Here is a 15,332-nt window from a genome sequence, read left to right on the forward strand (position 1 = left end):
ACCCATCTGGGGGCCCTCCTTCAGTGATCGTTGGTGTCTTCCAATTGAATCCAGGCATGGAATCCTGGCATGAGCCCCCAGATTGGTGTCCCCAATTCGGGTCTGAGCCTGGTGCTGAGGCCAATGAAGAACACCAGACATGAGGTGCAGGTTTTGTTGTTTTTTATTGAAAAATAAAAAAACTCCAAGCTCCAAGAAAAGGGATCCTGGCTAAAATGCCAAGGAACCAAGAAACACAGAATTCATAAAGTTTTATATATTTTCTCTGAAGTGGAAGATGGGATAAGGTGGGATATATAAGAAACATAATCTAATAAACATTTCAATAATAATCTAACAATTATTCTATTGGTCTCTAGCAGTCCCTATTCCTAAGCCTTGGCTAATGAATGCTTTAGGAGTTATCTAATACACATACTATTTGCTCCAGGCCATCTCTATTCCTAGTTTCTAGCTGAGCTTGCAAGATGCCTAAGTCTTTTGTTACTTTTATCAGCTTTTTGGCCACAGAGAATTGTTACAAGCTTTACACATCCATATTCCCTGTGAATAAGCATTCTTTGTTCTTGCCAGACAAACTCCCCAATTACAGGCTTTGTGGTCTCCTTTCAAGTGTATGCCATAATCTTGCTTTGTTTTGACAGACAGCCCATCACTTGCAATCTGGACTTGTAAGCCCAGGGTTTTTTTTTATAACGTCAGAATGGAGTTCCGGCACCTTTTTTGGATGGAACCTTGTAGAGTAGGCAAGGCCGGTTGTGTGAGGTGTGTGAGATCCTTTTTTTTTTTTTAAAAAAAAGCACTGTGTAAGCCTATCTAAAAATAAAACAGAAATCCATATTCTAAATGCCAATTTTAAAGTTATTAACTAGTTTCATTTAATGAAAACAATAGAAAAGAAGAAAACAATAGAGAACTTTGGCACAATCTGTTTACTAATAGATTTCAATAACGACAACTATGATTACATCATGATTGTCCATCTACATTGAGGGGAAGCAACGCATTTCATAAGTTGCAAGTATAGCAACATTAGGATTCAACTGCTGAGTAAGTAGTCCCTTCTAACTGTTATTCTACTCCATCCTGGCAGTAAAACTGCGATAAATCTCCCTACAAAGATCTTTTAACTGATTGCTTGCTTTCCACTTCAATCAATGGCCTTTATCATTTTTGCTCAGCATCGTCACGAAGCTTGGGATCTTTTTTCCCAGTTAAGATTTACCTTCGGAACCAGAAGATCGGCGCCGATGACCTACATACCGGGCACCTCAACGCCGAGAGCAGAGTCGCAAACTTTAGGAAAAAAAGGAAAAAGAGGCGGAGTTACAAAGCGTCGGTAGCCAATGGTCGACCGCTCTTCCTCCTTCCTGGGTCCTGCGGAGAGGCAAGATGGCTGCCTCCAGACCAAGCCGGTGTCTTTTTCTTGCAGCAGCAGCGCTGCTTATTTTCTTCAGCCGCTGCAGTTTGGCGATGGGTCGCGGAGTGCAGGTACGCCGCAAAAGGCAGGGGGGACGGCTGGCTGCCCGCCTTTATTTCTCCCGCGTGTCCCTTGCTTTTTTTTTTTTTCCCCTACCGTGAGTGGATTTTGAAATCCAGGACTTGAATTTCCGTTTTCGTGAGCCGGTCTTGGTTGCATTTTGCAAATACGTGTCGGGGGCTCAAGGACCACCGCCTAAAAATAAAACGGACAGGAGACTTTTAAAATCTAGTTATCTATTGCTTTGCAATTTAATGTGGTGTTGGAAAAAAAATCTGTCCGGAGTGCTCGGCTCCGGCGCTGGACTCTGCCTCCTCTCCTCTCCCCCCCCCCCATCTCCAGCAGTCATTGCAATCCTGGAGGGCGAGAGAAGAGGAGTGGGCAGGTGTGGCTTCTCATGGGGTCGCTCAGGTCGGATGCTCCATTGTCCCCTGATGGCCTTTGGCGCGGACCGTCCTTGCTCCTCTTCACCCAGGAAATTTCAAGGCACCTGGGATGATCTCAGCCACACCAGAAGCAGTTAGATGGTTAGCTTCCTTGGATATCGAATTATAATATGTATCCCATTGCAATTCTATAGCTCCATATTATGGTCATTTTATTTTGGTTTTATCTTAATTATACATCATCTCCCTATATTGTATCACCAACATATCTTATGTACAAAAGTACATGTATGCGTATAAACATACACATACATACATACATGCATACATACATATATATGCATATAGTCCTCAATTTATGACCACAATTGAGCCCAACATTTCTCTTGCTAAGTGAAACATTTAAGTGAATTTTGCCCCAATTTATATCCTTTCTTGCCACAAATGTTAAGTGAATCACTGCAGCTGTTGGCAACACAGTTGTTAAGTGAATTTAATTTCCCCATTGACTTTGTTTGTCAGAAGGTCGCAAAAGGTGATCACATAACCCTGGGACACTGCAACTCTCATAAATATGAGTGAATTGCCAAGCATCCAATATTTGATCACGTGATTATGGGGAACGCTGCAGTGGTCGTAAGTGTGAAAGATGGTCATAAGTTACTTTTTTCAGTGCTGTTGTAACTTTGAACGTTCATTAAATAAACTGTTGTGAGTCAAGAACTACCTGTATATACCTATTTTATGATGCTTTATTTAAACTAAATTTGTATATCAGTGATTGATTGCATGATCTCTGTAGATACTATTCGTTAAATAAAATAAATTTACCCAGTTGCTGCCTTTTGTGGAGCTTAGCCAGCAGTCCATCTAGTGGGCTGAGGGAAGTTCATGAAAAATGGCAGCTTGCTGGAGCATAACCCTGTGTTCTTTTCATGAGGAAAGAGAATGAAAAGTTCGGAGAGAAAAAGTTTAAAAAACAGTAATTGGACTTTGTAAAGGAACCACGTACTTATTTATTCATTTATTTGCATCCAGCCTGAGAAAGAGAGTGACCGGCCCAAAGTCATTCAGCTGGCTTTTTTAATTATAAAACTAAAGTGTATTATATACTTTCATGTTCATCAGCACATCACTATTTCAGATAGTCCTCGACTTACAATAATTCATTTAGGAGCCATTCAAAATTACAACAGTGACTCATGATCGTTCTTCACACTTATGACTGTTGCAGCATCCCCCTGGTCATGTGCTCAAATGCTTGACAACTGACTGATTTATGATGATTGTTAGTGTCCTGGCATCATGTGATCACCTTTTGCCACCTTCTGACCACTAAAATCAATGGGGAAGACAGATTCACTTAACAGTCATGTTTCTAACTTAATAACTGCAGTGATTCACTTAGCAACTGTGGCAAGAAAAATCGTAAAATGGGGCAATACTCAGTAACTGTCTTGCTTAACAACAGAAACTTTGGGCTCAATTGTGGTCATAAGTCGAAGACTATCAGTATACTGGTTTTTGCATTCCATGGAATTGAATTATCTAGGGCTTTTCTACTTTGTAGAAGTATATATCAGTTATAATCAGTTTTCACTCATATACATTATTGGCAATAATACAGGAAAAAAGGCCTCAGTGTGAATGGAGAAAAAGAAATATACCTCCTCCCCACATGTCTTCTCAAGGATATCCTAGGAGTCAGGAGCTCCTTCATCAGCATCAGCATTTATATTCAATTTTTCATTCAAATGCTCAAGGTGGCATACACAGTGCTATCCTCCTATTTGGCTTTGTTTTTTTAATAACAAGAAACCTTGAGGTGGGTTGCATTGAGAGAGACCTGACTGTCTCCAGTGAGCTTCCAAAGCTGAAAGTACTATATAGTAGAAGCTCCGTCTCACATTCCTCATCCAACATCTTTTAATCACTATTCCTCACTGACTCTTTGAGCATTCTCACTGTGGGAATCTGTCTACAACCCCAGAGGTAATGCTACAAAACTCTCTTTGCAGTGTTTTCTCTGTGGGAGTAGCGGAATAGGAATCAGATTATGCAGCACTTTGTATTCTAATGTAGAAAGATACTTTGGAATGAGCGGAGGTATAAATGTATACAATGAACCAAATGTGTTTTTTCTGGGATCATAGGGGTACCCATGCAATCCTGAGGAAAGCTTAAGCTGCTTTAAGAAGGTGTAAACAAGAATTGTTTTTAAATTCCAAATCACTACTTTGCCTTTAGTGCTGTAAAGCTCTAACCAGTAGGAGATTTGGTGGTGGCGGCGGCAGTTCTTGGGGCCCCCAAAATGGCCCATGTAACACCACTATTCCATGAGCTGGATTGGCTGCTGGTTTGCTTCTGGGTGCAGTTCATGGTGTTGGTAATTACCTTTAAATTCCTTCATGGTATGTGTCCAAGCCTCTTGCATGACTGTCTCATCCCACTGGGATTGGCCTCCTCCACCCACGTTGACAAAGAAGGCATGCTGCAGTCCCATCAGCCCAATTATTCCAGCTGGCAGGATCCAGGAGGATGGCCTTCTCTGCCATTCCTCTGCCCTGTGGAACATCTTGCCCCGCCTCTGGTGTGAGGTTCGCTCCAACTCTCCTGACCTTCTGGAAGAGCCTAAAGACCTGGCTCTGCCAGTTAGCTTGGAGCTTCAACGTGGGAGTATCACAGTGGAGATGGTTGATCAATTAACAACAGATCCCACCTTCCCCCCATCCTGTTCCCTTTTATTGGGCCATGAAGTTCTGGATTTTATACTAACTTATGCTCTTAGTTTATATAGTTTTAATGATTTTTATGAGGTAAGATGGGCAGCCTATACATTTTATAAATAAATAAAACAAACCCTTTGAAGTAGAAATTAATTAGGCGACTATCTGAAGCAAAACCCTGAGGTTAGGGGAATGCAGTGCCAGTTTCAGTTTTGTATATCTCTTGTGCATGGTTTCCATTTTTTTTTGTAGATTTCCCCCCCCCCCCAACCCCCTGCTCCCCAATGTCATTTTGCTCCTGGAGAGTTGTGCCAAATCTCAAAACTTTTGTTTCCCATTTTCTGTGTGTATGTGACAATGTAAGAAGAATGTTGATTCTGGATTTTTAAATGTAACCAACTTGTTCTGGATCTAATTCAAAAGTCATGCATTCATGCATTTTGTTTCCAATAGTAGCTGGCTGTATCTCTCTAGAAAGCCAACGGGGTCTTGGGATAATAGTATTTGTTGATCTTTTCAGTTGGAAGAGGGAGGGTTTGGTTGGCTTTCATGGTTGTAACCTTTAGCAGATTTATTTATTTATATTTGTTAAGGCTGTTTAATTGATTTATGTTTTCTTGAAATAATGATTTTAAAAAGAATAAACATGCACTTGATTTGTTTTATGTCACATCAATCAGTTTGTTTCAACAATTCCATTAACAAGGGTGGGAAGGGATTAAATACATAGATTACAGAACAAACCACACAATTACATAAAATAGTATTCATTAGAACGGTAGTTCCAATTTATTTGTCACACTGCTGTGATGATAATCCATTGCCCAAGCTCTGGAAATTGACAAAACAAAACCTGGCATTTTTTCAGGTCAACTAAATTAATGTTTCCCCCAAGAGTTGTATTTAGACATTTAAATTGGATGTCACAAAAAAATAGACCATAAAGCAAATTATGACTACACGGCCAGAGTTAGGAGTTATGTGGTATTTTCCCCAAATGACCTAGAATTGACATTGAACATCTGTTGAACATTAGAGAAATTTTAAGGCTGCGATTAAATACAAGCTTTAAATAATCCAAACTAGGTTTTTTTCCACTACATAGCAGGGAACAGTCTTTTTATTTTTAGTGGTGCTCAATCAGATTGAACAAAGATATTATCAACCCAATCTTTAAACATTTATGTGACTGAAAAAAACCTCAAGAATGAAAATTCAAACAAAAAGCCCATAATACTATGATAAACAGTATAAAATTTGAAAACAGAACGGATTTATTGTTGATTTAGTTCTTATTTGTTCTAAAGGGAAAAGATTGACTAATCTTGAATCAAACAGGGATAGAAAATTGAACTAATAATTCAATAAACTAATTGTGATAGTAAATCTATTTGAGATACTATGAGTTCCAGGCCATAAAATTGTTACTCTGGATTTTGGTATCTTAAGTGTAAGTATTTTTTTACTATCCAGATTCTGGCACCATGGGGAAAATATGAATTAAGTGTTCCATTTAACCATTGGCCAGCTTTCATTTTCAGTGATTGATAATGGCTAGTCTAAGTAAATATTTCATATTTAGCTAATAATTTTTTTTTTAAAAAATACTTGGCTAAGACTAACTCATAATTGAAGGCTAATCAGATAAAGAAATAAGGATCAAGTTATCAGCATAAAGGGAAATATAATTGAGCTCAAAGCAATCTCACAAAATGTTGTATTGTTGACAAAGAGGTTAAAAAAGTAGAACCTGCTTTTGTTTTATTCTTTTATTCTTTTTTTCCTCTTTGGCTGCCATCTTTAAACAAGTTTCTAGACAATGGAGAGAATTCTTTGTTGTTCCTTGATATGATCCATGAAAGGCTTTTTATACATGCAGACTAACAGACTAAAGATTTCTTTAAAACAAAGTAAACTTATAAATGACTTAGATGAAGGAATAGAAAGGGAACTCATCAAATTTGCAGATGACACTAAGCTGCAGATGGATCTTGATAGACTTGAACACTGGGCGCTATCCAACAAAATGAAATTCAATGTAGAGAAAAATAAAGTCTTACACTTAGGCAATAAAAACCAAATGTACACATATAGATTGGGTGAAACCTAGCTTAATAGCAGTAACTGTGAGAGGGATCTTGAAGTTTTAGTAGATAACCAATTAAATATGATTTAGCAGTGTGCAGCAGCAGCCCAAAAAGCCAACGCAATCCTAAATTGCATTAACAGAGGGATTCAACAAAAATCATGTGAGATACTAATAACACTCTATAAAGCCTTAGCAAGACCAGACCTAGCATACTGTATTCAGTTTTGATCACCCTGCTATAAAAAAGATGCTGAGACTCCAGAAAGAGTGCAGAGAAGAGCAACAAAGATAATTAGGGGACTGGAGGCTAAAACATATGAAGAAGGGTTGCAGGAATTGAGCATGGCTAGTCTAGTGAAGAAAAGGACCAGGGGTGACATGGTAGTAATGTTTGAGGGGCTGTCACAAAGAGGAGGGGGTCAATCTATTTTGTATCTAAAGCACTTGAAGGCCAGACAAGGAAAAATGGATGGAAACTGATTAAGGAGAGATTTAACTAGAAACAAGGAGAAATCTGACAGTGAGAACAATCAACCTAATGGAACAATTTTCCTTCAGATATTATGGGTGCTTGATCACTTGAGACTGGACAGCCATCTGTCAGAAATGGTATAGAGTCTCCTGCTTGAGCAGGGGGTTGGACTAGAAGACCTCCAAGGTCCCTTCCAACTCTGTTATTCTGTTACATGGAGAAAAAGTTCTTCTAAAAATGGAACCATATTTTAGAGTAAACAGGATTGCTCTGCACAGGATGCATATGATTGCTCGGTATAATTTCATAAATATGTCAACTGATGTTATGGTTATGCTAATTAACTTTTCCAGTAAAGTAAAAAATAACTTTTGATTGGATAAAAACATTATATTTAAAATATTTGTGGAATTTGTGTGTGTGTGATCCTATTTTATTTATTTGTATAGTTTTTATATTTTGTCTTCAGGATCAAGCAGAACAGTTTTTTAGAAGTGGACATACAAACAACTGGGCAGTTCTGGTAAGATAACCCATTCTGATTGAACCTAACCTAATCTAAACAAATCTATTGAAATATATCAAATGGTACCATTGAAAAGAAAAAATGGCTTGCCTCCACAGTGATAAAATTGCTTTTCATGCAAAGATAGTGGATTGGATCTGATTCTATCCTATATTCTATATCCATTAAAAAAAGAATAAAAGATAAATAATTCTATTTAAATACCTGTAGAGATTAGCCATCACCAATGATTTTTTTTTAAAAAAAAACCTTTTCAGAAGTTTTTCAGAAAAAGTTAGCCTTCATGCTCACCTTGATCTTGATTTATTAATTTACTAAGTCTGTATGTTGTAGGAAGTATATGCATGTGTGGGAGAAGAAATAATACAGAATAGGGAGGTCTTTGACGATTATACTGCAGGCATTAGTCTTCATTTGAGGGAGAACAGTTCTTCAGTTTGATTGGCGAATTTGTCTTTAGTGAAATTTCCAAATAAGCTGTAGCTCAATGGCCCATTTATTGCTGCACAGTTATGTTGTTACATTATAGGCACATAATTTATTCTTATCCACCACCCCCTCTCTGTATATATTAATCATGCATGTTTGCATATGTATTTTTCTATTAATCTGTTTAGGTGTGCACATCTCGGTTCTGGTTTAACTATCGGCATGTGGCCAATACTCTCTCAGTTTACAGAAGTGTCAAGAGACTTGGAATTCCTGATAGGTAAGAAGAGCCTTTTAAAATAGTATCAAGTACAAATAGGGTAATTAATCTGCTAATGTGATCCTATACTTGTCTAATCTTCCATTATTTTTTTTATATCTATGTATTTTCATTAGACAGGTTCTAAAAGGAAATATGAAAAAAAAGAATGAAGTTGAAAAATCCTGGATGTTATAGCTTTCTAACGTACTATTAATTAGTTGTAAATAATTCAGAATATTCAAATAAAATATCTTTATTACAGTCTTTGATCAGCTTTTTCAAAGTTTATATATTGTACCATTTTAAAATATTAATGATTACTAATAAACCTTGAGCTAAAAGTGGGTATTCAGAATCATAGTTAATACAATATAGGTCACATCTTTGCCATTTCTGGGTTTTTTGTGCTTTTTTTTGTAATTGTTCCTTTTTAAAACAATTTGTAAACTGCCCTGACTCATTGAGAGTCAGGTGGCATATACATATGATAATTATGATTATGGTTCATCGCATAGTCAACCAGATTTTTATTATGACCTGAAGTAGATGCAATATGAATCTATTGTAATTTAAGTATCCTCTGAAATTAAAATGTAGATTCTGCCTAGAGAAACTGAAATTTTGGATGTGATACTTGTATTAAGTCATAGCCTAGGTATAGTTCGCAGTTTAAATTGAATTCTTTGGCATATTTGCTTTTAAAGTATGAAGTTATTTTAAATGAAAACATGCTCCCACAACTTGAGTAGTTATTATTCCATTGAGGACTTTTCTATCGAAGGTATATAGATATTTTTTTTGTTAATAGCCAATGAAAAAATATTTTGGCTTGATCTTTGATATTCCAAGTCTTTATGAATGAATTTGGCTGGAAAGTATTTATTCTGAATCAATTCATCTGCGAGGCAGTTAAACAACATTATGTTTGTATTTATGCTTAGGCAATTATTTTTAAATAACAAATACATTACTATTGAATTAATCATCTAAAATTTCTCCTGCACTAGCATATTGAAATAAATTGTTTGATAAGTTAATTAATTATATGCCTGTTCATTAATTTGATTTTAAAAACTGTTTGATAAGTTACTTAGATACCTTTTCAAAAATTTGATTTTGATTTGTTTACAATCTTAATTGTAAAAAGATTAGTTCAAGTCTAATCTAAACATTGGAGGTATTAGCAGAGAAATATGTTCATAGATATAGGCATATATTTAACTATGGATTTGAATGAAAGAGGGAGATTACATATTTTTTTAAAATGGAAATACACAATTTCTAACACAAATATATGCAGAAGACCTATTATCTGATTAATACTCTAAACTGGAAAATTCATCACATCGCTTTTCATAGCTTGAAAATAGATGACTTTGTTTATGATGAAGAATTATGAATTCAAATCACTCAAAAATGTAAATGTGACCATGTTGCATAGACATTTTTGCAAACTGAGAAGATGGGATGTAAATACAGTGACCATAGTTTCTTGGAAAAAAATAAAGGACAAACCTGGAAAAGGAACAAAACTGAAATAGTACATTACAATGTTAAGTAGTGTACATAAAGGATAAAATCCTGTTTATAATTTTGCTGTACAGTATATAACATTATTGCTTTACAAAGGAAAATTCAAAAGCCAAGAAAGCAATTAATTAATTTACTCTAAAGGACAGCTTTCTGAAATAAAGGATTATTCATTATAATAAAGGATGTATGTTCACTCTAGATATTAATGACTATGGAGATTCTCAGTCCATCTGCATATGAAAGACAAAGATCATTCTTTTATAGACAGTAAAGTCCACATTCTAGACAGAGGACCGCTGGTTTGAAAAAGGGGTAAAAGAAACCATCTACATTAAAACTGAACAGCCCTCTCAACAAAGGGGGAGGGATATGACACCACCTATTTCCTGTTTACAACACAGTCCTTTCAGCAGTCTAAAAAGGCTCAATGCCCATTTGCACTACTCAAACCTCCATGTGCCCTCAACGATTCTCAGAAAGAATGCTAATGACCAGATGACTGCAAGGAATATAATCCTTCCATTCCCCATCATTCAGTCAGAACTGAAGAAGCTTGTTGGATGAGAAGTGAAACATCTTCAAGGAAAAACAAAGAAAGTCCAGTTGCCTCTTGAAAAAGCACTTTGTTCAAATAAAGAAATGCTCAGAAATAATAAAGACAGTATAGCCAAAAAGATCTTCCAGATTTGATAGCATGCTTCAAAATTTGTCTAGGAGATTTTTTTTTTCAGGGCCATAAATATGAGATAGATTCCCAAGTTTAATTAAATTGCCAAACTTACTGTAAGTAACAATACTCAGTATTGCTCCTTAATTAGAACCCTGTACTTTCTGCATAAGTTACATCTGCCAAATGGCTGTGGTTTGCTCCCTACATTAGCATCTATGCTAATGATAAAACAATGAGGAAGAAAACTGATGAGTACAATGAGAGAGAGAGAAAAAACATATGAATTTCAAGGGTGAGCCAACCACCTATTCTTGTTTTGAAGGATTGTTAAGTTTCGTAAATTGCATAGAATTGAATACATGTGCAAATACAGTAAAGTTAGCCTTATTAACTTTTAAAAGCTATTTCTTCATTCTGTGTGAATTTTTGGCTTAGTCACAGAATGCCTTGCATAGAAAAGAGGATTAAAGCTATTAAACAGACTTTCAAAGTTAGCAGGCCAAGTATGTTTCTTGAGGCTTTGTGTTGCTACTGAACTCAAATTGTTTATTCAAATTCATTTATTTTCTTTCCAATTAGTCATATAGTCTTAATGCTAGCAGATGATATGGCCTGCAATCCAAGAAATCCGGCTCCAGCTACTGTGTTTAGTCACAAAAACATGGAACTGAATGTCTACGGAGATGATGTGGAAGTGGATTACAGAAATTATGAGGTTAATTCTTAAATACAGTCCGTATTAAAATGTAGAAAGGGGATGTGGAAGGGGATAACATTTAAGTCAATTGATGAGAACTTACAACTTCTTGGGCCTCAGAGATGTTCTTCAGCACAATTAAAAACTCAGAACACATTCAACATGATGTATGAGTTTTAGGACTTTGCATGCTCTGATATCAAGGTCTTTAGCCTACCAAATCTAGTCAAATCATTGTTTAATCAGTGGGATATATCAATACCTGAAAATTGATATATTTTTCTCACGGTTAATAATTGGGCACAGTAATGTTCCCACCTGAACCTTTTAAAGCAGGTATGGAAGACCCATGGATCCAAATCACAAAACTCAGGATTTTAGCAATGTGACAAAAGACTAAAGGTGTGAAACCAATTATTCTTGTCAGCTTTGAGCTGGAAAGTGTAATTGTGGTCCCATGATCTCCCACTTAGCAACCATTTTGCTTAAAGACAAACCTGCCAGACCCAATTCCTACTAAAAGAGGACTACTGTACCTGTACAGGAGTTGAGATTGTTAGTTATTGTCACTAGCAACGTTTTCTGAGTATTTTTGGAACCTTAGAAAATTATTTTCAGAGCTGGTAGGTGTGAGGTTTGAGATTTCATAGGACAACTTTTTTTTGCTGGGCAGGTGGATGATTTAAAATCAAGTGATTTTTAATCACTGGAATGTAGTTTCCCATAAGCCATGCAGAATTTTAAGCTTTAAAATATGTCTATAACCATTTTTCCATGGCAACATGCAGTTGTGTTAATGGTAAGAAAATGTTGAAATGGTTCCCAGAGATAAAATAATAAAATTTGACAGGTATTCAAAGCACTGAATATATACTGTATGTTATGAAGGCTGAAATATGACAACGTAACCTGAGCTAATAGTACATTAATGATGTATAATATGCAGTAGTGTATTATTTTATTGGACAGTTGATTTGAAAATAATGCCTGTAAGATTAAATGCAAACTCTAAACCGGATGCTGTTTCATTGTTTAGGTTACCGTGGAAAATTTTTTGAGAGTGTTAACAGGCCGAATCCCAGCAAGTGCGCCTCGTTCCAAACGTTTGCTTTCTGATGACAGAAGCAATATTCTCATATATATGACAGGTAATTGTATTTTCTTTGGCATTTCCTATAATAATAATAAACACTCAAACACTTCATAACCATCTGAAATAGCCATTTGCATCAGTTTGGAAAAGGCTGATATAATTACCTGGCTGATTAATGCATCACCCAGTGGCCACGTCCACACACTGTCCTAATTCCCGATCATAGTTTAGCAATATTAGATTTAGGGTTGTCACATACTAGTTAAAAGCATAACTAATCGTTTTATGGTTACTATGATATGTGATTCCTCCAATTGAGCAGCTTACAAAATACTACAATAAAGATCCAACAGAAATACAGAATTATAAAAGGAGAAAGTCTGGAAAAAATCAACAGTGTATCAAAAGACAACTATATCCCTCAAAGGATCCATCATCACTCTGACCCAAGGCCTGGAGATTGGCAGGTTTTGATGGCTTTCAATCAACCAGAATAGAGCTGGAAGGGACCATGGAGGTCTTCTAATCCAGCCCCCTGCAAAAGTATTTCAGACAAGCTGTGCAGTCTCTTCCAAAAAACCTTGAGTGATGAAGCAAGCTGAAGGCAAGCTGTTCCACTGGTTAATTGTCCTCACTGTTAGGAAGTTTCTCCTTAATTCCAGGTTGCTTCTCTCCTTGATTATTTCCATCTGTTTCTTGTCTTGCCTTCTGGTGCTTTGGAAAATAAATTGATCCCCTCTTCCTTATGGCAGCCTCTCAAATGGAATGCTGCTATCATGCCCTCCCCCCACCCAGTCCTTCTTTTCTCTAGACTGGCCATTTCCAAATCCTGTAGCCGTTCTTCATATGTTTTAATCTCCAGACCTTTAATCATCTTAGTTCTTCTTAGTTCTTACTTTTCCCAAAGTCTCAACATCTTTTTTATAATGTGGTGACCAAAACTAGATGCAGTATTCCAGGTGTGGCCTTACTAATTACTTCACGTAATTTTGATTCTGTGCCTCTGTATATACAACCAAGGATTGTATTAGTTTTTTGGGCTGCTGCTGCACACTGCTGGCTCATGCTTAACTGATTGTCCACAAGGACTCCAAGGTCCCTCTTACAGTTACTGTTTTTGAGCCAGGTTTCGCCTAATTTGTATTTTTACCTTTGTTTTTTTCTGCCCAGGTGTAAAACCTTGCTTTTCTCCATGTTAAATATCTTTTTGTTAGATAGGGCCTATTGTTGAAGTCTGTCAAGATCTTTTTGGATTCTGAGCTTGTCTTCTAGGGTGTTGGCTATTTCTGCCAATTTAGGGTCATCTGCACATTTGATGAGATTCCCTTCTATTCCCTCATCTAAGTCATTTATGAAGATATTGAAGAGTACTGGGCCTAAGACAGAACCTTGTGGCACCCTACTGCTTACTTCCCTCCATGTAGATGTAGTACCATTAAGGACGACTTGTTGGGTATGGTTTGTCAGCCAGCTACAAATCCATCTGGTGGTCATGCTGTCTATCCCACATTTTTCTAGCTTACTAAGAAGTAGATTGTGATAAACTTTGTTGAATGCTTTGCTGAAGTCTAAATACAGTATGTCCACAGTATTTCTCTGGTCTACTAATTTGGTCACTTTGTCAAAAAATTAAATAAGATTGGTTTGACATGATCTGTTTTTAACAAACCTATGCTGGCTACCAATTATAACTTTATTTGTTTCTAGATCTGTTTTTTGATTATTTTTTCCAGTATCTTCCCAGGTATTGATGTCAGGTTGATTGATCTGTAGTTTTCTGAGTCTGCTTCCCCCCCCCCTTTTTTTTTTTGTTTAAATAGGGGCTGGTGAGAACTGTAGAAATCTCAGAGAGATTTGTGTTTATCTCACACTTATCTTCTATAGAAAAGCCTAATACATGCCCTGTCCTTTACATTAATAATCATTATAGGCAAAGATTAATGAATAATCAGGAGCATAGCCTTCATAACTGTTTCCATGATTCTTTGTCCTTACATTAAAATACTTATATTGCAATTTGTCATCTATCTGTATATAGGTAAAACTAGGATTTTAAAATACAGTCCGTGCAAGAATTGGTCTTCAGTGACATATTACATAGCTACACAAGCAAAAAAATAGTCAACATAAGGCTGATTCACTATAGTTGCTGTCTTGAAATCTCCATATCAGTCCCCCCACCCCCTTCCTCGTTTAAAAACTTATTCCTATTCAGTCCTGGGATCTGCACTGCGAAATGGGCCAAAGAGACACTGACATCCTTGGATTTTGTACACTTTGCAAGTCAGTGGTTTATTCAGTAAATCATAATTTTTTAAAAATGTAGCCCAGCACATGTATGAATATGGTTCATGTTTAAACACTCTATTCAAGTGCTATAGGAATTGTTCTAACTTAGCTTGGAAATATATTATTATTATGGATCATCGCACAGTCAGCCAGATGTTCAGACTGGATTTGGCATTTTGTCTACCTATCGAGTCCTTACCCAGGACCTGGGATAGGCAGATGTGGATGTTTGATGGTATTACAGATATCGTCGCAGGATGGAAGCAGTTCCTAGTAAGGCCGCCTTTTGCAATTGACTAATAGCGAATTTGTCAATGCCAATGGTGTTCAAGTGGTGCTCCAGTTGTTTTGGGATTGCACCCAAGGAGCCTATTACTATTGGTACTACCCTTGCTTGCTTTTGCCACAGTCTTTCTATTTCTATTTGTAGGTCTTTGTATTTTGTTATCTTCTCCAGTTCTTTCTCGTCTATTCTGCTGTCTCCAGGCACTGCCACGTCCACTATCCAGACTTTTTTGTCTTTCTTATCGACAATTGTTAAGTCTGGGGTGTTATGTTGCAGGTGCTTGTCTGTTTGAATTCTGAAGTCCCAGAGCAGTTTAATTTTATCATTTTCTATGACTTTCTCTATTTTATGATCCCACCAGTTTTTGCTTACAGGAAAATGATATTTTTTGCAG

At 36.6% G+C, this 15,332-nt stretch overlaps 1 protein-coding gene across 1 annotated transcript in view; it reads left to right on the forward strand.

The window, feature by feature from the left end:
- The first annotated feature begins 1,336 nt into the window (after positions 1-1,336).
- The window catches only part of PIGK (phosphatidylinositol glycan anchor biosynthesis class K), a 105,618-nt gene continuing 91,622 nt past the window's right edge, over positions 1,337-15,332 (forward strand). The window contains exons 1-5 of the mRNA XM_039356644.1: positions 1,337-1,491; positions 7,623-7,676; positions 8,297-8,388; positions 11,153-11,288; positions 12,307-12,418. Coding sequence (XP_039212578.1) covers positions 1,393-1,491; positions 7,623-7,676; positions 8,297-8,388; positions 11,153-11,288; positions 12,307-12,418 — 493 coding nt within the window. The 5' untranslated portion in view covers positions 1,337-1,392. The remainder of the gene's footprint in view (positions 1,492-7,622; positions 7,677-8,296; positions 8,389-11,152; positions 11,289-12,306; positions 12,419-15,332) is intronic.

This window comes from Crotalus tigris, unplaced genomic scaffold, assembly GCF_016545835.1.
Source record: "Crotalus tigris isolate CLP2741 ecotype Arizona unplaced genomic scaffold, ASM1654583v1 scf7180000018826.840336, whole genome shotgun sequence".
In the NCBI taxonomy this organism is placed as follows: Eukaryota; Metazoa; Chordata; class Lepidosauria; order Squamata; family Viperidae; genus Crotalus; species Crotalus tigris.